Raw genomic sequence first — 19460 nt, 5'->3', positions numbered from 1 at the left:
GGTAGAGTGGTGACGAGCCCAATGATGCAAGGGAGTTCAGGCACTAACGCGGTAAGTAGGCCTTAATTATGAGCACTACAACTGGGAGCTTACCTGCTTAGCCTTCGTATAAGTACACGCTGAGCGGCTACTCTACTGACAGCGGAAGGATAAGAAATGCCGGCCCAGGCACGCTAGATGTCGTAATAAATGAGGTAGATAGTAAGCACGCATTGGGCGCTACACTCCTTACCCCGGCCCTTTGTACTCGGACGTTCGCTCACCTCTGCTCCCCCTCTCATCGCCCAGCATGCCCGTTTCCTCACAGGTAGCGTCCGAAGAACCAGAAGAGCTCGTACGCTTCAGAGAACAGTGGCTCGCGGAAGTGCGTAGCAAGAAGAAGGAGCCCCAGAGCCAGGACGGCAGCGCCGCGCCCGCCGCCGCCTCCGAGGCACCCGTTTCTCAGGCACCCCGGCCGCTTCACCCTCTACATACGTCCTCCGTACCCGTACACCACTCGCGGACACCTCATGGCGTTCCATCGTCCCCGCCAGCTGTCCGAAGGCTGCCGTCATCGGTCGGACCCGCACCGCTCGGCCCCGCGTTACAGAGGGCGGTCGAGGTATACCGGAAGGCCGTCCAGCACGAGCAGCAGAGCGAGCTCGACGACGCGCTGCGTCTCTACCGGACAGCATTCCGAATGGACCCCAACGTGGATCGCGCGTACCAGATGGTTGAGGACCAGCTCCAAGCGGCGGCACTTGCCTCGGCTCCGGCCAAGACACACCACCGCAAGACTTCGTCTGCAGCTGCCAATGTAGACGCGATCGTGGAGGGGCTTCAGAACGTGGACCTCGCCGCCGTCCATATTCCTGTCGCTCGCATTCGCGGAGAAGGCCTCGTTACTGGGACGCTTGCCACTTTGATCTCGTCCTGGCCTGAAGAGCTTTCGTTCGAAGCCGAAGACGAGCAAGAAGGCGTGCCGATCAGGCTCCTGCCTAACGAGCTGCTCACTATGATACTCCGACTGCTAGACCACTCATCCATCGAACGATTTGCTCAAGTTAACCGTAAGGCACGTGTCGTCACCTTAGATGGCTCTATATGGAGGTGCGTTGCAGTATAAGTCATCATTCACCTTCGCATTCATCCACTCACGCGAACTTAGACCGATGGTACAAAGCGTGCTCAAGCCGCCACAAATACCAACCGAGGAGGATTTCGAGGCTTTGGTGCTGAAATATATGACGGATTACCGGTGCATATATATCGAGCACCCGCGTATCCGGTACGACGGGGTCTATATCGCTGTCTGTCACTACATGTACGTACCCCGTTTACCAATGTTAATTTTTTACCCATTAAGAGGACCGTCTGTCTGCACAATGCAGACGTAACGGTGTCGGGCCGAACGCTTGGATCAACGTGCGTACCCTGCGCTCATGAATGCAACCTGTGTATTAAGGGTGACAACATATGGAACTACAGTACAGCCATCTGGTCACATACTACCGGTACCTGTATGTGCGGCATGTATACGCCTCACTCGATGCACTAATCACGGTTCCCGCAGACGATTCCTGCCCGACGGCCAGGTCCTGTCCCTCCTCGCGAACGAAGGGCTTAGTCCGCAACAAGCAATTCCACTGCTCAATTCCTCCTTGCAAATGAAGGTCAGTCTCCTTCTCCCTTTGCGCGACCACGCATAACGCTAACAACGCCCAGGGGTTCTACATCGGCACCTGGTACCTCGACGGCACGACCGTGCACATCGAAGACCTCCTCGAGCCCGCGGGCGCCGACACCCGATACTCGTTCCAGATGATCCTCGACCTGCGCTCCCGCCCGCTCGGGCGGTGGAACCGGCTTGATTTTCGGGAGTACGACTCAGTGTACATCGAGAGCGGCGAGGCGACCCCTCTCGCGCTCAAGAACGAGCGGCCGTTCTGGTTCTCGAAGGTCCGATCGTATGTGTAAATGCGACTCCTGCGCGGGTGCCCAGTGCCATGGGAGTGAGGCTCGTAACTGGTATGGTACAATTATGTTTTGTGCAGGCCATGGAAAAGGGCGACTGATACGTATTCAGGTTCCGACCGGTGTCTCTCTTCCGAGCTTGTAATTTTATCACGGAACGGATGGTAATCCATAGATGCATGCCCTTCGGAACAAGGTGTTCACTAAGCCGGGCGAGGATTTCGATGTCTAAAAATGATATATTGATCGTCATTGTTTGGCGTGGTATATGTACGGTGAAATGCCACCCACAACAGCACTGACACGACAATTGCGCTTCCCTCCACGGCTGTAAGGGGTTGTAGCACTCGGGCGGCATCTAAGTAGCATTGAAGCTCAAAGCTTCCCACAAATTCGCATCGGCTTCGGCGTGCACGATTCATTATCCATCGACTCCGTTAGCACCGCTATATTCCTTTAAATTAAGCGAGCTGCCCGCAGGCGGCGGCTTGAACTGGGATGACGCATATATCAGTCTCTTCGAGTATGTTTGATAGTACGCCGCCTTTACAAGTACTTCGACTGCTCCGGACGCTGTGTTATCCGGTAACTCGCAAACCATGAAGCAAGCTCACGGACGACGCTTCAAAAGCCAACTATCCAATCGTATTCATCGACGCCAAGCCCGCCGTCCGCGCGTATGAGCGCCTCCACCGCAGCGAGCGGCGATACATCGCCATGCCCGCGCAGTCGCATGCCTACAGCGCAAACGGCCGACGCCACCGGCGGGCGGCGGCAGCAGCTACGTGGATTGATAGTACACGATCCGGACAGACACAGCTGCTACACGGTGCTCGAGGGCGGGGTAGGAGGAAAAACAAGCAAGAAAGACAACAAGGATGGTGTGAGGGGCCGATGCGGCGCATCGTTATCCGGGGAGAAAGCACACGACAACAAGGGGGAGACATGGGGAGGGAGAGGGGGATGGTTATTTCAGCAAATAATGCCGAGGGTGAGGAGAGGGGTGAGAGGGGTGGGTTCGGTAGATGAGGGTTGGAGGATGGGAATATCGAGATGACAAGGGGTGCCAAAGACGACGGGAATGAGGTCTTCGATCATAGGCGGGTGACGGCCTTGGCGTCGAGTGGCATGCCTATTTGCAAGGACAAGGGGAGCATGTAAGGCCCACGGCGGGCTACGTTAGAATACGGATGACTGACCTGAAGGGTCGATGCCATGCGCAGCAAGGATGCGGTTCTGGCGAATCAGCCTCGCCTGGTCGAAGCTGGGAGGAAAGTAGCACCGTCAGACCGAGTACCTTCTCGCGCAGAATCTGCCTTGCATCCCACGCCCCTCCCACGAGAAGCACTCCGGAGAGGAAGAGACTCACTTTACACGCTCCCGGCGCATGATGTCCAGCACCTCCTGAGTACCACGATCGTCGAGACCAGCCCGAGAGTCGCCGTCACGGATGTTCGCCTCGATGTCGAACGTCGAGGAGGACAGGCCGGCGTCGGCCTGCTCCGCGAACGTCGCCACGGGCTGGTAGTGCGCGACACGGGGCCCAAAGAGGGACCGCATGGGGTTGATGAGCGCAGCTCGGTACCGGAACGTCACTGTGCGCGGTCAGTCTAGGGACACAGGGAGCGAGGAGGCGGAGGAGGCGGAGGACGTACACATTACCAGCAATGTCGAGATGGCGAACACGGACAACCAGAAGAACATCGGGGGGCGGGCGGGGATTTATGCAATCGGTTGCGGGGGCGCGCGTAGGAGACTGGCGCTCCTCATTGGCCCAGCCTGCCATCATATACCCCCGCCCACGTGCCCCGTGCGCCTCGCCCTCTGTCCGCAGGCCGCGGCTTGCTCCCGCCCACCGCCCTTGCTTCCGCCCTCCGTCTCGGCTTTCGCGATCGTATATTCACCTGCCCTCACTGCTTGACGACGCGACCATGCTCGGCCAGGTTATGCTTCTCGTCGCGACGGCTACGCTCCTCCACGGTCAGCCCCATCTCCCCGAGTCTGGACCGTGACGCTGACGCGCGGACGCGTCTTTCTGTCCAGCCGCATTTTCCACATACGAACGTGAGTCGCGGTCATATATCATCACGCGTGCATAGTGTGCCCAACGGATGCTAATATATGTTGTTCAGACCTCTCCCATTTGAAGGCACTGGGACGGCCGGAGGGCGCGCTCCCGAGCGATGTCAGTTGCATCCGCTCGTCTTCCACATTGCGGCACAGTGTTCACCCCGCGTTCCTTCACCCAGATTGTCCTCGAGGCTCTTGCGTCGTTATTCCTGGCTATCGTCGGTGCGACGCTGCGCAGCTCGCCATTACGAGAGGTAACTTGGCGGAGCGAGATGAAGCGTCGGTGCGTGCAGTTCTTCCCCTGCCCACCCATGCGTGCTCACTAGCGTGCTGCAGCGCCCAAGAGGAGGACCAGGATCCACGGCTGTCATTTGCCACCTTCGCGCAGCGAGCAGGGATTGTGCCGCAAGCTCCTTCATCGTCATCATTGTGATACAGTTGTCTATCCTGCCCTTTGATCTATCGCACCGCCTGCATGTGTACTCGACCCTGCACCGTGGTGCACTCCAGGCATTCGTCAAGTAACCGGAGGAAGTTCTGTCGACCGGTTAACGCCGTCAATCGACACACAGACGGTAGTGCCTCAAGTGCGTGTAATTCACACGGGCTCGCGACGTATACACAAGGTGTGATCCATGCAGGTACGCATGCGTCTATGCAGTCTGGATTTTGCAATCTGATCAGTCGTGTTGGCATGCAGTCATCGCCCCATCACGACCTTAGTATGTGAACAGACAATGCAATGCACCTGCGATCCCGAGTTCGAAGTTCAAGCTAAATGATACTGCAAGAGAGCCACAAAAGGTGAAGTAGCAGCGCTTGGCGGCTTAGTCGAAGATAAGCTCTGGTGTCAGTCCTCGCCCGGACGTCACGATGCCATCAATGACAATTCGCTTCGGCGATATGGTGATGACCTATCTCGAAACCGTATGAAGAGGACATTTTCCGCAGAAATACGCCAAATGAATGAGTTTCTGCGATGCCTCATGCTGCAGTGCTTGCCTTCTGACCTTCGGCTTCCATCCGCTGCACTGGGGTACCGAGAAGCTTCGGATGTGACGGTGTGTCGCTGTTCACACGTTTCGTACCTGCCTCTCACTTCCGTGGCTCGATCCCAGCCAGCATGCCCATCGGCCTGGATGTAGGCGCACATTGAAGAAGCTCATGTGACACGTTTGTCGCTCTTGGGCCCGAATGTGCGTCATATGCATGTCGTATGCGCCATACTCGGGGGTGGCACTCGGAACTGCGCCGGCATCTACATCGGATGTTCACGGAATGCTTCCTCTTCAACCTCTCCATGCAGGCACGGCCAGCACACAACAGGTTGGCGTGTACTCGCAACGCGGGCTCTTTTGACACGTTGCTGGGGTTGACAGTTTACCGTTTCTTATGAAAGGCTTCTCGCCATCTATGTTTCATGTCAGTCGTACCAAATCCGCGGGCGCACGAGCGGAAGCGATGACTGGACGCTGTGGGGCGTTTGCCAGCCCTTCAAGGGACCCTCCAGGTGCGTGGTTACTGCCGCAATGCATGCTCGAGAACCTGATGATGCTGCAGGACTGCCTTGCTATCCAGGCGATGCGTGTCAATACTGATAGAGTTTTTCCCAATGTGGTCGGATCGACTGCGTGCGAGTTCAAAGAGGTTGCGGATGCTTGCTTGCGCTCGGGGCCCATCTTTTCACTGCGGCGGGAGTGGCAAAGGGCACATCAGCAAGTCACGCCTGACGGGCCACAGCCCGATCGACTCTGCAGGTGGCCTGAGAAGCCTGGCAGCGGACCAGAAAGGTATATGTGATCGTCCGGTGCTTGTTCAGCGCCGTTGCATATCTGCAGCTCGTCTGGGAGGCCGACGCCATAAGTGGACAAATCGGCGGTGCAGTCCGTGAGGCCCGATGCTTGACGTCGAGCTTCGTGGAGCCACAATGCGTACATACGCACCTAGCCCCTAGCTATCCGGATATCCACAACACTCTCCACGCGCTATACCTAGGATGCTCTCGAAAGGGAGAGATCCTGAATGACCGTTCTTTGGATAGCGCAGACAACGTCCCACACTGCCCTCGCATCGTGAGCAATGTTGAAGAGAGGGCACGACGCCCGACAACACGCTCTCAACCCCCCTCTCGCTCCTCGCTCCTCGTTCATCACTTCCCCCCCCCTCATTTTATATTTCACCAGTCGTTCCTCAGTCTTTACTCCCTTTCCACTCCTCTCCGCCATTTCCTATATCTATCTGTATCCGTCGCCACCGGTCATGAACGGTCAATCCGTTGTGCCACTTTCAGTGAGTCCAAGCCCTGACCTCGAACGCCATATTTGCGAGGAGCTAACCGTTCCCCATCGATCTTTAGCTGCTACTTTCGGATACAAGACCTCAGTTCTTCTTACCCAAGCCTAACAATATCAGCCTTATTTACGAATCCTATCCGGCGGACTACCCGGCAGGCACCATTGTGGTCACGTCCACAGCAGATATATATGTCAAGCTCTTCGCGAGCCCTGACTGGGCCTTCGTTATAAGGCTCACAGCCAGCAAAGAACCTATGTACAATATTCCTCATGTCTCGAGCGCATCACCTACGGGAACTCCGCTACAGGTAGGTGCTTTCAATATTCTCCTGGTAGTACGGCTAATCGAACACTCGTGGCCTCGTAGACGTTGCCGCAATACAACTATCGACATCATTCGCGCGCCCGCGCCCCCCAAATAGAACTCACGATACCGTACCATTATGTACCGTTACTATCCGCTCTCGACGAGCGCAGCATTTCTTCCCCGGATGAGCCGGCCTTTGCTCGAGACGCCCCAATTGGCGAGAAGCTGAGCGTCTGCCTTTGGGTGAGGATCTCGTTCCATAGCAGCTATTCAATGCCGCTCACTTACAGATCACAGCTGAAAGGCATTTGCCCGCGGCGCAAACGCACAAACGGCTTTTCCCACAAGCAGTACCGCGTGCGTGGCAGCAGCGACTCGGACGGCAGAAAGGGTCGGCCGATCACCCGCGCGAAACTCGCACGCCTATTAGCCCTCGACGTATATGATTTCATGGTATGTATGACGTACCTCATAGCTCGCACCTTCGTGCATCATGACCTCACGCTGTTCTCGCAGAACCGCCGCCGGGTGGTCTATCACGGCAGCGCCGTCGCGTTTCCCCAGTTGTGTCTCAAGGAGGTACGCCTGGAGTCCAAGGCGACGATCCAACCGGTCTTATGTATTCTCCCTTCCACTGTCGGTGCGTCCAGCGCCCGGGGCTCGGCTCCTGAGCGGTAGACGGGGAGGCTGGTACATTGAATCAGGATGCCCTCGGACGCTTCTTAGCGTTTGTATTCTTGCTCGTGCTGGCTGCTGGGGCGCGAATGCATTCAACGGCCTTCACGCTGCGTCTTAATGTGCCCCGCGCAGGCTATGTGGTATAGTGCGGCTGCGCTCATTCGAATCACTCTCGCACGTATGCTTGGACTGCCAGTGGCGCTCGCTGCACACGGCCCTTAGGCCTTATGCCGCATGCTCTGTTGATGCTATCTGGACCTACAAGCGCCCACACTGGCATCACGATTCACCGGCACAGTCGATCACCAAGAGCGCTCGATCGCAGGACCCCCGACATTGCCGCCAAAGGCCTGATCCACAAAGTTGAAAAAAGGCAATGCCTGTCCGGTGGATCAGGCCTTTGGCGCCCTGATTTTGTCCGGGAATACACCAGGCCTACCCGAGTTTTCGTGAATTTGTCCGGGCCAGATCAGGCCTAATCGAGCACGTGCTTCGAATAGACGCCGAATTTCGACTTTCGCGGGTCTAAAAGGCTACAAATCGGGGCAAATGTCCGGTTTGGCACCAGGCCTCACCCAGCCTGGCGTCAGTATGTCCGGAAAATGGCATCAGGCATAGGCGATTTTCGGGTCTTTTTTGTCCGGTTTTGCACCAGGCATAAGGGTTGCGGTCCTCAAATTTTGTCCGAAAACGGATCAGGCCCTTGGCAGAAATGTCGGGGGTCCTTCGATCGCGGCCGAAGACGTGAAATTGCCAAGGCCAGACTCGAATCCTCTCCAACGTGCATGCCCATCGCATGGCTACCACCCGTCGGCGGATCGCAACTTTGCCTGCCAACGTTGTAAGTACTATAGCGGTGTGCGGTTTGGCGTTCAACGTTCAACGTTCAAAGGCGACACAACGTCTCACCTCCGTTCGCCACTCCGCGGCCGGCCTAATATATGCTTCGAGAGCACACATGTCTTGCAGCCACACCGTCAATTGCAACGGTAGTGTATACGTGGAAACAAATCCGGGTATCTACTCACAGACGTTGCAAGCAGACATCAAACATCTCTTCTTTGAGGCGCGCCCTGCTCCCGAAGTTCTCCGCTGCCCAGACGTCCATTATCCAACTCACCTAGAACTCATTGCATATAACTGCGCTCATGTCACTCTGTACCGTATGCTAGTATCCGAGTCCTCTTCGACGTCGGCTTGCCCACATCGGAGAGTTTGGTGGCCGAAATCTCTGCAGCATATATAGTCGTCCAAAACAAGCTGGGCAGGACGTTCAAACGTTCAAGTTCACCCTGACGCGCTCACGCTGGAGTGGGCCGAGAGAAGAGGGTGAGCTGAGCATGCTGACAAGCGCGTCGTCCGAGCGTGACGGAGGAGTGCGCGCGTGGGCGCTGGCGCTAGACAGGAGCGATGACGTCCGCCGGCGGAGAGCCGGTGCAGTGGGCCCAAAGACGGACCCGGTCGTGATCTGCTCAGCTGTGCGCCGCGCGCGTATAAATCCATCATCTCTCTCTCTCCCCACTCGTCTCATTTCTACGCCGCCATGGCTTCCCGCTCGGCACCATCAGCTGCCTCCACCACGCAGCCAGCCAGCGATGCCTCTTCGACCACGACCAACTCCGTCGCAGCAGAGGGCACGCTCTACGTCTCCCAACCATACCGCTCCTCCTCCAACAAGCTACGCGCCATGGTCACCTTCGCCCCCCGCAAGTCCCACTTCGACATCTCCAACGAGCACAGCGGCGCCAACGAGTTCCGCGGCTTCTTCACTCTCTTCTGGATCTCCCTCTTCCTCTTCGTCGTCAGCACATATGTCCGCAGCGTCGAGACAAACGGCTACATCCTCGACTTTGAGTTCGCCACCATGTTCTCGCGCGACGCAATCACCCTCGCCATCTCCGACGCTGTCCTCGTTCTCAACACCGGCCTCTGCGTCCCTTTCGCGTACGCCATCTCCAAGGGCTGGATCCGCTACTACTACTTCGGCATCGTCCTCCAGCACCTCTGGCAGGCAGCTGTTCTGGGCATGGCCATTACATGGACCTTCAACCGGTGCGTCTCTTGCTTCTCCATCACCGAATGCAGCTAATACTGGTCCTTCGCCCCCAGCCAATGGCCATGGGTCCAGTCCGGCTTCTTCACTCTCCACTCTTTCGTAAGCACCTCCTCTTGTCCTCCGTGTCGGAAATTGCGAATCCCGTTTGCGTGCCTTGGTAAGAGCGGTAAGGGACGTTCTGCATATCAGTGACATAGCAGCAGCGACCCGATGTGTTTACGCTGGCTGGCGACTCGTTATTCAGCGGCGTTCGGGATATGCGACATGTTTATTTGTCACAGCCTCCCCTGACTGGTAACCCAACAGGTCATGATGATGAAGATGCACTCCTATCTGAGCACCAACGGACAACTTGCCTACACCTACCACAAGGCCGAGAAGGTCCTCGCCCAGCTGAAGGAGGCCGCGGAAGCCGAAGGCGGCTGGGACGCGGCCCTAAACAAGGCAGAAGCGGCAATGCTCCAGCAAGATGCGGCTGTCCCCCAAGGCACGCCCGCTGAGCTGGAGGACACGCCAGCGGGAAGCACGACATCGTACGTTGATGCGCGCACGGCCGTGACGCTCCGCCAGCGGCTCGCCGCGCGCGCTGCGGCTGGCGCAAACGCTGAAGGCCCGTCCGTGAAGACGACGGGCACGCGCGTATTGCCCCCTGGCGCGACCGCGATCCCAACGCATCCCCCTACTCCGTCAGAGGTCCTCGTCCATCACCCCTCGCAGAAGATCGCGGAGCTCGCGAGGACGCACGCGGAACTCGAGCGCGAGCTGCGGGGCCCCGTCGAAGGGCGCGTACGCTGGCCGGCGAACATCACGCTCCGCGCGTTTGCGTGGTACCAGCTCACGCCGACGCTCGTATACGAGCTGGAGTACCCGCGCACGGATCGTATCCGGCCGCTATACGTGTTCGAGAAGACGGTCGCGTTTTTCGGGACGTTCGCGCTGCTGTACACGATCGTGGAGACGTTCATCATCCCGCTCACGCCGACGAAGGAGCAGAGCTTCGCGCGCAGCTTGTTGGATCTTGCACTGCCGTTCATGATCTCATATCTGCTCTTGTTCTACATCATCTTCGGTGGGTCGCGTTTACTATCTATCACACGACACAGGCGCTAATGACATTTCGCAGAGTGCATATGCAACGGTTTTGCGGAACTTAGCTAGTAAGTCGAAATCAGCTACTCTTATCGTCTGATGACTTACGCTGCCGCCCCTAGCTTCGCGGACAGGCAGTTCTACGACGACTGGTGGAACTCGACGTCCTGGGACGAGTTCTCGCGCAAGTGGAACCGGCCGGTGCACACCTTCCTCCTCCGCCACGTGTACGCGTCGACGATGAGCAGCTACAAGCTCACGCGCCAGAGCGCGATGTTCGTCACGTTCCTGCTCTCCGCGGCCGCGCACGAGCTCGTCATGGCCATCGTCACGAAGAAGATCCGGTGTGTCCTTCTCCTTCCTCTTCGGTCCCCTTGCGCTTGCGTGTTGTGTGCTGACTCGGATGTGCTCTTTTCGTAGATTCTACCTGTTCGCTCTGCAGGTACGTCCGCTCTTGTACTTTTAGTAGAGCAGCACCACTGACCGTGTATGGCAGATCGCACAAATTCCGCTCATCGCGATCGGCCGCATCCCCGCGATCCGGCGGAACAAGCTGCTCGGGAACATCGTCTTCTGGATCGGGCTCTACGCCGGCTTCCCGCTGCTCTGCGTCGCGTACTGCGCGTACTGAACGTCCCTCCCCTACCTCTCTCTCCGCATTCGCACACCTCCCTCCGCGCCCCTCCTTCCGCACTCCGCACTCCGCTCCCCGCTTCCGTCTCGGTCAAAACACGGACCGAGGCAGGAAGAACCCGACCAGCCTACATACGACGACGACACCACTCATTCACGATCACGACCCCCCATCTCGGTTCCCGCTTGGTTTGCGCATGGTTCCCGCACCGCACTGGAGTAGATATCGGCATGCATCGGGTCCGCTGTAGCTTACGTTCGGGGCGCGGTTCCCTACGATGGGAGCTGCGTCCTACATAATGATAGATACCATACGTTATTTGACTTGCGAGTCTGACAGTGATCAGGCTGGGGCGATCCCGATGGCCACGCGGGTACGCACACAGGTGTGTACGTTTGCTCTCCTGTCCGGAAGATCGAAGACTGCACCCGACGATATGTGCATTTTGTCATCGGAGAGACGTGTCCCGTTCCATGTTTGCCTAATATCCCGGTGCCGCGTTCTTGGCGACTGTAAGTAGGTGTACGCGCACAGGGGCACGGGCCACACATGCTTTGCAACGCAGGGGCTGCGCTCAGGGGAACTGTGCGTGGCGCATCGGCCTATGCTCAGTCAGTGCTGAGTCTGCGCATATCAAATGCGCAGAGACGTACGCGCGCATGACTCTACGTGGATAATCCGAGCAGTGTCATCCGAGGTCTTATACAACGACGAACGCGAAAGCCGACAGCGCGACGCTATACGTCGATGACACTCGGCAAGTCGAGGAGGTGCATCGTCTCCGGCCCCTGCGGCGCCCGATACCGCACGCTCTGCATCCCCGGGCGGGACTGGCCTTGTTGTAGCAACGTGCCGTAGGTCTTGGTGTCTTGGGAGCTTGGCAGTCCAAAGTTTAAACACTGTTTGTCATTTGAGCGACTGTGTACCTGACCCTAACCCGAGGCCGGCTTCTCGCGAACCAAGGTGTGCTTGACTGCGCTTTAGTCCAGAACTCCCTCGATAGTGAGAATCACTTCCAGCAGTGTCTGAAGCCTCTGTCAGATAGATAGGCTGGTAATGTACATTGTATCGGAAATGTCCTTCTAGATAGTCCGCATTCTTCTCTAAGACCCAAGAACCGTATGGGCACCGTATGCACCCCCAGTAGTAGCATACCGCCGCGGCAAAGATGCCACAATCAATCAGCGCACGTCCAAAGGGTCCTGCCCCTCACGACTTCATCATCTTCTCCCACTTGCGCAAACACGACTCCCCGCGATAATCTGCATACACAAACACACGTCAGAGAACACCTCGTGTGCGAGTACGAGGCGACTCACCGTAGCTGCGCCAAGGCAGACACGAGCACTTCATCGCGCGCCGCACCCTAGCGTCACGCGGGCAGTGTTGTAGAGGGTCGTGCTGGTACCCGATGTTGTCGAAGAAGTGGATCTGGTCCTTTGGCGCGAAGAGGCCCGCGCCGATGCTGTGGACGGGCGCGTCGCCCCAGCGCTGCAAAGGGTCCAGTTGTGTTAGCCTTCGTGACGCGTCGCGCGGAGACGTAGACGATAAGATGCGGGGATGCAGGAGGGGGGGAGGGGGCGGTGGCATGAATCGAGAGACGCACCTCGTAGTAGAAGCCGCCTTTCGACTCTAAGTGGTCGAAGAACTTGCTGTATGCTTCGCCTCGCCAGAACTCCATGTTCGCGATTTCGAAGTTACTCCAGACTACGAAGGGTGAATGCCGTCAGCACAGGAGGGTCAACGCGTCACTGGGGCGGGACGGCACGTACAATGACACATATTGTAGGTATCGCCGCTGTCGGCCGAGAGATAGTCCATGGAGTTGTTTGCAGCGATGTACTGCGGGTTCTGGTCGACGAATTCTGTAGACGCCGAGGTCAGCTGGCGTGTCCATTGTCGAGGCGCGAGCCGCACCTTTCACGGCATCCCACAGCGTCGTCACTGTCTTCGGCCACTCATGTGGTGAGATGGTCCATCCTGCATGGCACGACGGGGGTCAGACCTTCGATCGGAGTATTGAAAGGCAGCGTGGAATCTCACCGTAGATCTTGTTGTTGTCCTCCATGTAGACGAACGGATCGTACTCGATGTTGCAAGTGAAGTGTACGCCCGGCCTTTGTCAGTGTAAGCGACGCCAAGTTTCAGGATATGCGGACAAATGGGACGTACTCGACGCGCCAATACCACTTGTACTTTTGCACTAGTGGATGGTGGTAGAAGAACTGGGGCGCAGTGAGTGACGGAAAGACAACGAGAGATGAGGGTGACTTACACCTGAGTTGAACCTGCACATATTGCGGTAGCTGTACAAACTGCGTTAGCGCGACGCAAACGCAAAAACACCGCTGCTCCACGTACGAAACGCTGCCTAAAGCGAGAACGCTCAGTAAAACGCGACAGGATCAGAAAATGGTATGCATACCGCCGTAGATGACATTCTCTGCCACCATCTGGTTCCTACTCTGCGTCGCTTTCTCTTCATCTATCCATTCTGGTTGATACCAGTGTTCTGGTGGGATGAGCCCAAAGGACAGGGATCCCGAGACCACGCTGCTCATATTCCTATCCAAATGGTCAGTGGACGGACGCAATTCAACTCGTCGCGAGAAACCCACCCTTTGAATTCCTCTGTAAAAGGCACCTCGTTGAGGAACAGCCAGGAGTAGCCGTAGTGCTGGTTGAAGCGCTCCTCCAGCTCCTTCACGCTAGCGACAGCGTTCTCGAGCTCGGAGTTGCGCACCAACATAAGGATGACGGCGTTCGCCCTGCGCGTGCCGTTGAATGTGACCACATCCTCGCTGGCGACGACTGTAGAAGTGTCCTGCGAGGCCTTCCCGCTCCATCCCAGACGGGAAGTGATGGCACGAAAGGGCGAGAGGCCCGGACGCGTGTAAAGTAATATAGAGGAGAGAGAGATCTGCAAGAGACATGTTTCAGCCCAATCGCTGACGGCCGTACTGTCAAGGCGGACTTACAATGAGCGTGCCGACGATAGATACCCAGAGCATCGTCCGGGTTATCGCACATACGCGCCACCGCCGTTTCGGCGAGTAGCACGTTCTACCGTGTGCGACGGGCAATGTGCCGGGAGGACATGTCGATGACATTTGACCACGAGAGACTTGGAGGGGTGAAGGTAGGGTGAACGAAGGAAGAGCGGTCCTGTATCAATTTCGAGCGGGGCCATACGATGCACCGCGCAGTAAATATCGCGTGTGGGGGCTGCCGCCGCCGCCGCCGACTCCTCCTGGGGGCCTAGCGGTGCTCGCTACTGCGGGCTGACAGATCGCCATCGGCGTCGGATGTATTTTCGTCGCGTATACGCTGGAAATACGGGGTTAAGCAGTTCAGACGATACAGCCCAGACTGCGGGTGGGTTCTGGAGGCTGCGGTGGGCCTGCGGCGTTGCTGGGTGTCTGGTCGACGGACTTCATTGAGAACAGCGAGAACACGCAGGCGGTGTCTGTGTGGAACAACATACCCATTCGGAGCTGCACGCACCACACATCGTGTGTTGCGAGGGGCATCATATTGCGGCGAAAGACGAAGAGGCACTCCAGTAGCCGCCGATCCGTTTGAACGCTCAGGCAGACGCCCAAACTTATTCGGTCCGATCGCCGGACCCGAGTTCGCCGGCGGTTCACTCCTTCCACTCACTCTAGTTTTGCAAAGTTTGCATGCGCACAGGCTTTCATTCTTTCGTTCATTATGCGAAGCTCTGGCATTGGGACCTAAAAGTCTTCCTCAATATAGCTGTGAGACGCTAGGACTTCGTCTTGGAGGTTTCTGAACCGCGACGTTCGATCGTAGTGCCTGCAGTCTGGCCCAACGACATCATGCTTGCTGGAGGGTGCCCCTGGGTGCTCTAGCCCACCGAGCAGAACGAGTCAAGATATTGATAAAGGTGAAGGATGGACTATCGTGCATACCGGCCAATGACACTCCTTGCTTCATTCGAGCCAAAACAACCTGGGGATCTCCGGATCTGTCGTGATGGCTACTAGTGTGGTTCAGTCTCAGCCTGTACCTTTTGAAGTGAATATAAACAATCTCAACTTCGCCCCAGATATCCACAACGTAGAAGGCACGTCGCGAAGTCGTTCTGGAAATGGCGGATCTCCTTTCAGCGCTACCCGTCGAGCTGGTGAGCATCATCGGTTGTACGTCCACCCCAAGCGACCTGGCAGCACTCCTCCTCGCCAACAAGACACTCAACGAACACCTCACGCCGACACTCTACGCCTCCATCGACATCCAGTACTACAACCACGCGCAATTCTGCATCCGGACGCTTTCTGCAGAGCCTTCTACCCTCGCGTTCGGTCGGGACCTTGCTGCGCTCGTCCGTTCCTTCTCGCTGCGGTACGAGTACTATGGTAACCCGACGGGAAAGGCGAAGCTCACACGGCGTCTGGCTCGCGCGGTGGGGCGCATGACCGGCCTCCGATACTTCGCGCTTGTCGTAGATGATATCTTCACCCCCAATGTCTGCGCGGCGCTCGCGCGGTCAGCCGCACCAACTCTGCGCTCTCTCACCGTCAGGGCAGACCTGCCGTCGAGGTGGCCAGACGGGAGCGACCCAGGGGTATTGCGCAACGTCCGTCCGGTGTTCCCGGAGCTCACCTCCGTCTCGCTCGTGCTTGCGGACGAGTCGCTTTGGCTAGACTTCTTCGAGAAGATCCTCACGCCGCGCGCGGGACACCTGTGCAACCTATCCCTCAAATTCTCGGCGACATTCTCGGCGCCCCTGCTCTTGTCCTTAGTGCGCAACACCCCATCGTGGGCGCAGCTGCAAGAACTCGAACTCGACGTTCCGGACGTACCCCTCGCCATCCTTCCCTCTACGCCAAATGTACGCAAGCTCACCCTGTCCTCGTCGATAGAAGCAGACGCACTGGCACAGCTCGTCCTCCCTCCGCACGCGTTTCCCGTCCTTGAAGTCCTTGCTTGCCCTTACCAGCTCCTGCCAAAATTCCTCCCCGAGGATGCGCAGACGCAGCGCCCGATCCGCACCGTACGCCTGAACAATGCGTCCTACGATGAGGCCGGCGGCATTGGAGACTTCGACCGCTACGAGTCCTATCCCCAATGGGAGGAGCTGCTCGAGGTGCTGCGCTGCCTTCCGCGCTCGGCGGGCCCGGTGATGGACCTCAGTTTCTACGTTGACTGGTTCGATGCGTCAGCGTTTGGCGAGGACCTGGCGCCGTATGCGGCGACGCTGGAGCGGCTGGTCGTCGTCCTGCGCCAGGACCCGGGTCGCGTGAGTTCCTGCTAGTATTATGCTTATGAATGCGCATGGGCTGACATCGTGTCGTCCCGCAGCAGTCTGCAATCGCGACCTTCGGGGAGACGCTATTTGCGCGTACGCCCAAGCTGCACACATTCCTGCTGTCGGACGCGCCCATCAAGGCGGACGACTATGAGTTCTTGTTCGCGGGGCATCGGCACACACATCTCCGCTGGCTCGAGGAGTGGGACGAGCACCCCAATGCGCTGAAGAAGGTTGCATTTGCGACCGACCTCGTGTGGGCGAGGACGGAGGATGGGTGGCAGGCGCCCCCCAGGAACGAGGACAGCGATGACGGAGGTGATGATGATGATGATGAGGAGGAGGAGGAGGAGGACAGCGAGGACGACGGCGCAGTGGAGAGCGACGGAAGCGTCATGGTCGAATCCAACTAGCGAGACCACAGAATGCCATAGACCAGGAGCTTCTGCGCTCGCAACACAACGCGTTAGTACGGTGACGTTATCAGCCTGAGGCGAACCTCCGCACGTGTCTCGCTGTCTATGCAATCATAAGCATACGGGAACGCGGAGGCGCTACGCTTCTCCATGACATGTCCTCCCTTCAAGTGGTTCTGTTCTATGGCCTCTTCTCGCTATCCAGTATTTCGATGCTTTAGCAATGAAATGTCCAAATGTCCAAACACCACTCTATATTTCACTTTCCATGAGACAGGTCGGTAAACGGCCAGCTGCACAGTGCACTCTACTCCCGTAGGAACGGCGGAGTATGAACGGACGAGTCGCGTCGCGCCGCCGCATATACCCAACGCGTTTGACTTTCTCAAGTTCTCCTGCCATGAGCAACATCCTGTCGTCGCACTTTGCGCTGGCTATTATAATGCCTTCAGAAGGAGAAGCGAACTCTGAAGAAAGTACTGCGAGATAGATGTATGTCCGGCATGGTCGATTGCGAGAAACATGTCACTTACCGCCGTAAAGTTTCAGAACGCGCAGATGGGAAGCCGAGTAGAGAATATCCTGAGTACCGCGCACTGGGTGATCATTTGAAGTTAGTTCCAGACTCTAGTCAGAAGTGGGGATTCCCCCGGATCTGTCGTGATGGAAATCACTGTCAGCGGGCACGTTGAGACAGCTGTGTACCTTTTCAAATGAAGGTGAGGCCAATTTCGAATTGATATCGCACACAAAAGGCACCCCGGGCACATACGACGGATCTCGAAGTCTTCTCCTAACTACCGTTGGGCCCACAGCACGCTATACGCTATACGTTCGACGCAGCAACAGACACCCCGGGGCGGTGTATATGTACCTGAAGATGGCCGACCTTCTGTCCGCGCTGCCTGTCGAGCTGGTAAGCATCATCGGTCATACGTCCGCCCCAAGCGACCTGGCAGCACTCCTCCTCGCCAACAAGACACTCAACGAACACCTCACGCCGACACTCTATGCCTCCGTCGACATCCAGCACTACAACCACGCGCAATCCTGCATCCGGACGCTTTCTGCAGAGGCTTCTACCCTCGCGTTCGGTCGGGACCTTGCTGCGCTGGTCCGCTTCTTCTCGCTGCGGTACGCGTACTCCATCTATAGCAAACCACCGGGAGTGGCGGAACTCGCACGCCGTCTGTCTCGCGCGGTGGGGCGCATGACCGGTCTCCAACACTTCACGCTCGCCGCAACTGCCACATGTACCACAAACGTCTGTGCAGCGCTCGCGCGGTCAGCCGCACCAACCTTGCGCTCTCTCACCATCGCGGCAGACTCGCAGTCAAGGTGGGCACACGGGAGCGACGTAGGGATGCTGCGCGACGTCCGCACGGTGTTTCCGGAGCTCATCTCCGTCTCGCTCGTACTCTCGAAAGAGGCGCAATGGCTCGACTTTTTCGAGCGCATTCTCACACCCCGCGCGGGACACCTGCGCCATCTATCCTTCAAAGTAGGCTCGGCGCCCCTGCTCTTGTCCTTAGTGCGCAACACCCCATCGTGGGCGCAGCTGCAAGAGCTCGAACTTGATGTTCCGAACGTGCCCCTGGCCAACCTCCCGTCTACGCCAAATGTGCGCAAGCTCACCCTATCCTCGCCGAAGGCTTCAGACGCACTAGCACAGCTCGTCCTCCCTTCGGACGCGTTTCCCGCCCTCGAGGTCCTCGCGTGCCCTTACCAGTTCCTGCCGACATTCCTCCCCGAGGACGCGCAGCCACAGCGCCCGATCCGTACTGTACGCTTGAACAATGCGTGCTACGATGAGGTCGACGGCATCGGGGATTTCCCGCTCCACGAGCCCTACCCGAGGTGGGAAGAGCTGCTCGAGGTGCTGTGCTGCCTCCCGCGCTCTGCGGGCCCCGTGACGGACCTCAGTTTCTACGTCGACTGGTTCGATGCGTCGGTGTTTGGCGTGGACCTGGCGCCGTACACGGCGACACTGGAGCGGCTCGTCGTCATGCTGCACGAGGACCTGGGCGGGGTGAGTGAGTATCATGCTTGCGAACGCACATGGACTGACTCGCTAGCGCCATCCCGCAGGAGTCCGCGATCGCGACTTTCGGGGAGACGTTGTTCGCGCATACGCCGAAATTGCACACGTTCTTGCTGTCTGATGGGCCGATGAGGGCGGACGACTTCAAGACCATCTTCAGGGGCGATCCCGAATGGCTCGAGGAGTGGGACAAACACCCTAATGCACTGAAGAATGTCGCGTTCACGACCGGCGAGGGTGTGTGGACAAAAACGGACGACGGATGGCAGGCGCCCCCGAGGAACGAGGACAGCGATGATGAAGGTGACGATGATGAGGATGAGGACGAGGATGAGGAGGATGAGGATGAGGACGACGACGACGAAGACGATGACGATGACGACGACGACGCAGTGGAGAGCGACGGAAGTGTCGTAGGCGAATCCAACTAGCGGGACCACGCATCACCATGTCTAGACCACTGGCAGGACTCGGAGATTCCGCGCACGCAACAAAATGTATTACAATGACGTTATCAGGCGTACCTTCGTCTCTGTCTGTCTATGTAATGATAAACATACAGTAATGCGTAGGCTCTACGCTTCTCCATGACATATTCTCCCTTCGAGAGATTCCGTCCTACTATCACTCTGGGCGGGCCGATTCGTGTG

The 19460-nt window shown here is 57.7% G+C and overlaps 8 protein-coding genes across 8 annotated transcripts; 6 read left to right on the top strand and 2 right to left on the bottom strand.

The window, feature by feature from the left end:
* Window positions 1-21: 21 nt before the first annotated feature.
* Window positions 22-1956, top strand: TRAVEDRAFT_37252 (SCF ubiquitin ligase complex subunit HRT3; the record flags this gene model as incomplete). The annotated part of the gene is made up of 7 exons (XM_008040046.1): window positions 22-51; window positions 308-1089; window positions 1148-1303; window positions 1371-1404; window positions 1468-1499; window positions 1553-1652; window positions 1705-1956. 7 exons carry the CDS (start codon window positions 22-24, stop codon window positions 1954-1956), a joined length of 1386 nt encoding a protein of 461 aa, XP_008038237.1.
* An 844-nt stretch (window positions 1957-2800) lies between these two features.
* TRAVEDRAFT_167725 (uncharacterized protein) lies at window positions 2801-3706 on the bottom strand. Its single transcript, XM_008040408.1, has 4 exons — window positions 3609-3706; window positions 3323-3548; window positions 3153-3217; window positions 2801-3085 (listed from the first exon to the last, which is right to left on the bottom strand). The coding sequence occupies exons 1-4, from the start codon at window positions 3655-3657 to the stop codon at window positions 3048-3050; spliced, it is 378 nt and encodes a 125-aa protein (XP_008038599.1). The 5' UTR covers window positions 3658-3706; the 3' UTR covers window positions 2801-3047.
* A 178-nt stretch (window positions 3707-3884) lies between these two features.
* Window positions 3885-4456, top strand: TRAVEDRAFT_47436 (uncharacterized protein; the record flags this gene model as incomplete). The annotated part of the gene is made up of 5 exons (XM_008040128.1): window positions 3885-3933; window positions 3997-4017; window positions 4086-4138; window positions 4203-4306; window positions 4360-4456. The coding sequence occupies 5 exons, from the start codon at window positions 3885-3887 to the stop codon at window positions 4454-4456; spliced, it is 324 nt and encodes a 107-aa protein (XP_008038319.1).
* Window positions 4457-6282: 1826 nt separating this feature from the next.
* TRAVEDRAFT_47435 (uncharacterized protein) lies at window positions 6283-7295 on the top strand (the record flags this gene model as incomplete). The annotated part of the gene is made up of 6 exons (XM_008040127.1): window positions 6283-6312; window positions 6380-6625; window positions 6685-6867; window positions 6922-7077; window positions 7141-7203; window positions 7275-7295. 6 exons carry the CDS (start codon window positions 6283-6285, stop codon window positions 7293-7295), a joined length of 699 nt encoding a protein of 232 aa, XP_008038318.1.
* A 1592-nt stretch (window positions 7296-8887) lies between these two features.
* On the top strand, window positions 8888-11249 carry TRAVEDRAFT_148341 (MBOAT-domain-containing protein). Its single transcript, XM_008040407.1, has 7 exons — window positions 8888-9354; window positions 9412-9457; window positions 9665-10427; window positions 10482-10515; window positions 10570-10791; window positions 10868-10889; window positions 10944-11249. Exons 1-7 carry the CDS (start codon window positions 8990-8992, stop codon window positions 11076-11078), a joined length of 1587 nt encoding a protein of 528 aa, XP_008038598.1. The 5' UTR covers window positions 8888-8989; the 3' UTR covers window positions 11079-11249.
* Window positions 11250-12290: 1041 nt separating this feature from the next.
* TRAVEDRAFT_47433 (glycosyltransferase family 15 protein) lies at window positions 12291-14092 on the bottom strand (the record flags this gene model as incomplete). Its single annotated transcript, XM_008040126.1, has 12 exons — window positions 12291-12343; window positions 12401-12572; window positions 12688-12788; window positions 12854-12946; window positions 12999-13061; window positions 13125-13198; window positions 13254-13306; window positions 13357-13387; window positions 13443-13452; window positions 13507-13646; window positions 13700-14001; window positions 14060-14092. The coding sequence occupies 12 exons, from the start codon at window positions 14090-14092 to the stop codon at window positions 12291-12293; spliced, it is 1125 nt and encodes a 374-aa protein (XP_008038317.1).
* Window positions 14093-15192: 1100 nt separating this feature from the next.
* Window positions 15193-16766, top strand: TRAVEDRAFT_71915 (uncharacterized protein; the record flags this gene model as incomplete). The annotated part of the gene is made up of 2 exons (XM_008040406.1): window positions 15193-16344; window positions 16407-16766. 2 exons carry the CDS (start codon window positions 15193-15195, stop codon window positions 16764-16766), a joined length of 1512 nt encoding a protein of 503 aa, XP_008038597.1.
* An 871-nt stretch (window positions 16767-17637) lies between these two features.
* TRAVEDRAFT_64793 (uncharacterized protein) lies at window positions 17638-19323 on the top strand (the record flags this gene model as incomplete). The annotated part of the gene is made up of 2 exons (XM_008040405.1): window positions 17638-18798; window positions 18858-19323. The coding sequence occupies 2 exons, from the start codon at window positions 17638-17640 to the stop codon at window positions 19239-19241; spliced, it is 1545 nt and encodes a 514-aa protein (XP_008038596.1). The 3' UTR covers window positions 19242-19323.
* Window positions 19324-19460: the final 137 nt, after the last annotated feature.

The sequence above is a fragment of the Trametes versicolor genome (genome assembly GCF_000271585.1).
Source record: "Trametes versicolor FP-101664 SS1 unplaced genomic scaffold TRAVEscaffold_6, whole genome shotgun sequence".
NCBI lineage: Eukaryota > Fungi > Basidiomycota > Agaricomycetes > Polyporales > Polyporaceae > Trametes > Trametes versicolor.
This window is presented reverse-complemented; position numbering and strand designations above follow the sequence as displayed.

Excerpts from the sequence above, each read along its gene's own strand:
- TRAVEDRAFT_148341 (XM_008040407.1), top strand. The coding sequence starts at position 8,990 with ATGGTCACCTTCGCCCCCCGCAAGTCCCACTTCGACATCTCCAACGAG. Across the intron at positions 9,355-9,411 it reads ATTACATGGACCTTCAACCG|CCAATGGCCATGGGTCCAGT; the intron begins GTGCGTCTCTTG and ends CTTCGCCCCCAG. Across the intron at positions 9,458-9,664 it reads TCTTCACTCTCCACTCTTTC|GTCATGATGATGAAGATGCA; the intron begins GTAAGCACCTCC and ends GTAACCCAACAG.
- TRAVEDRAFT_167725 (XM_008040408.1), bottom strand. The coding sequence starts at position 3,657 with ATGTTCTTCTGGTTGTCCGTGTTCGCCATCTCGACATTGCTGGTAATG. Across the intron at positions 3,218-3,322 it reads ATGCGCCGGGAGCGTGTAAA|CTTCGACCAGGCGAGGCTGA; the intron begins GTGAGTCTCTTC and ends CTTTCCTCCCAG. Across the intron at positions 3,086-3,152 it reads GCATGGCATCGACCCTTCAG|GCATGCCACTCGACGCCAAG; the intron begins GTCAGTCATCCG and ends CCTTGCAAATAG.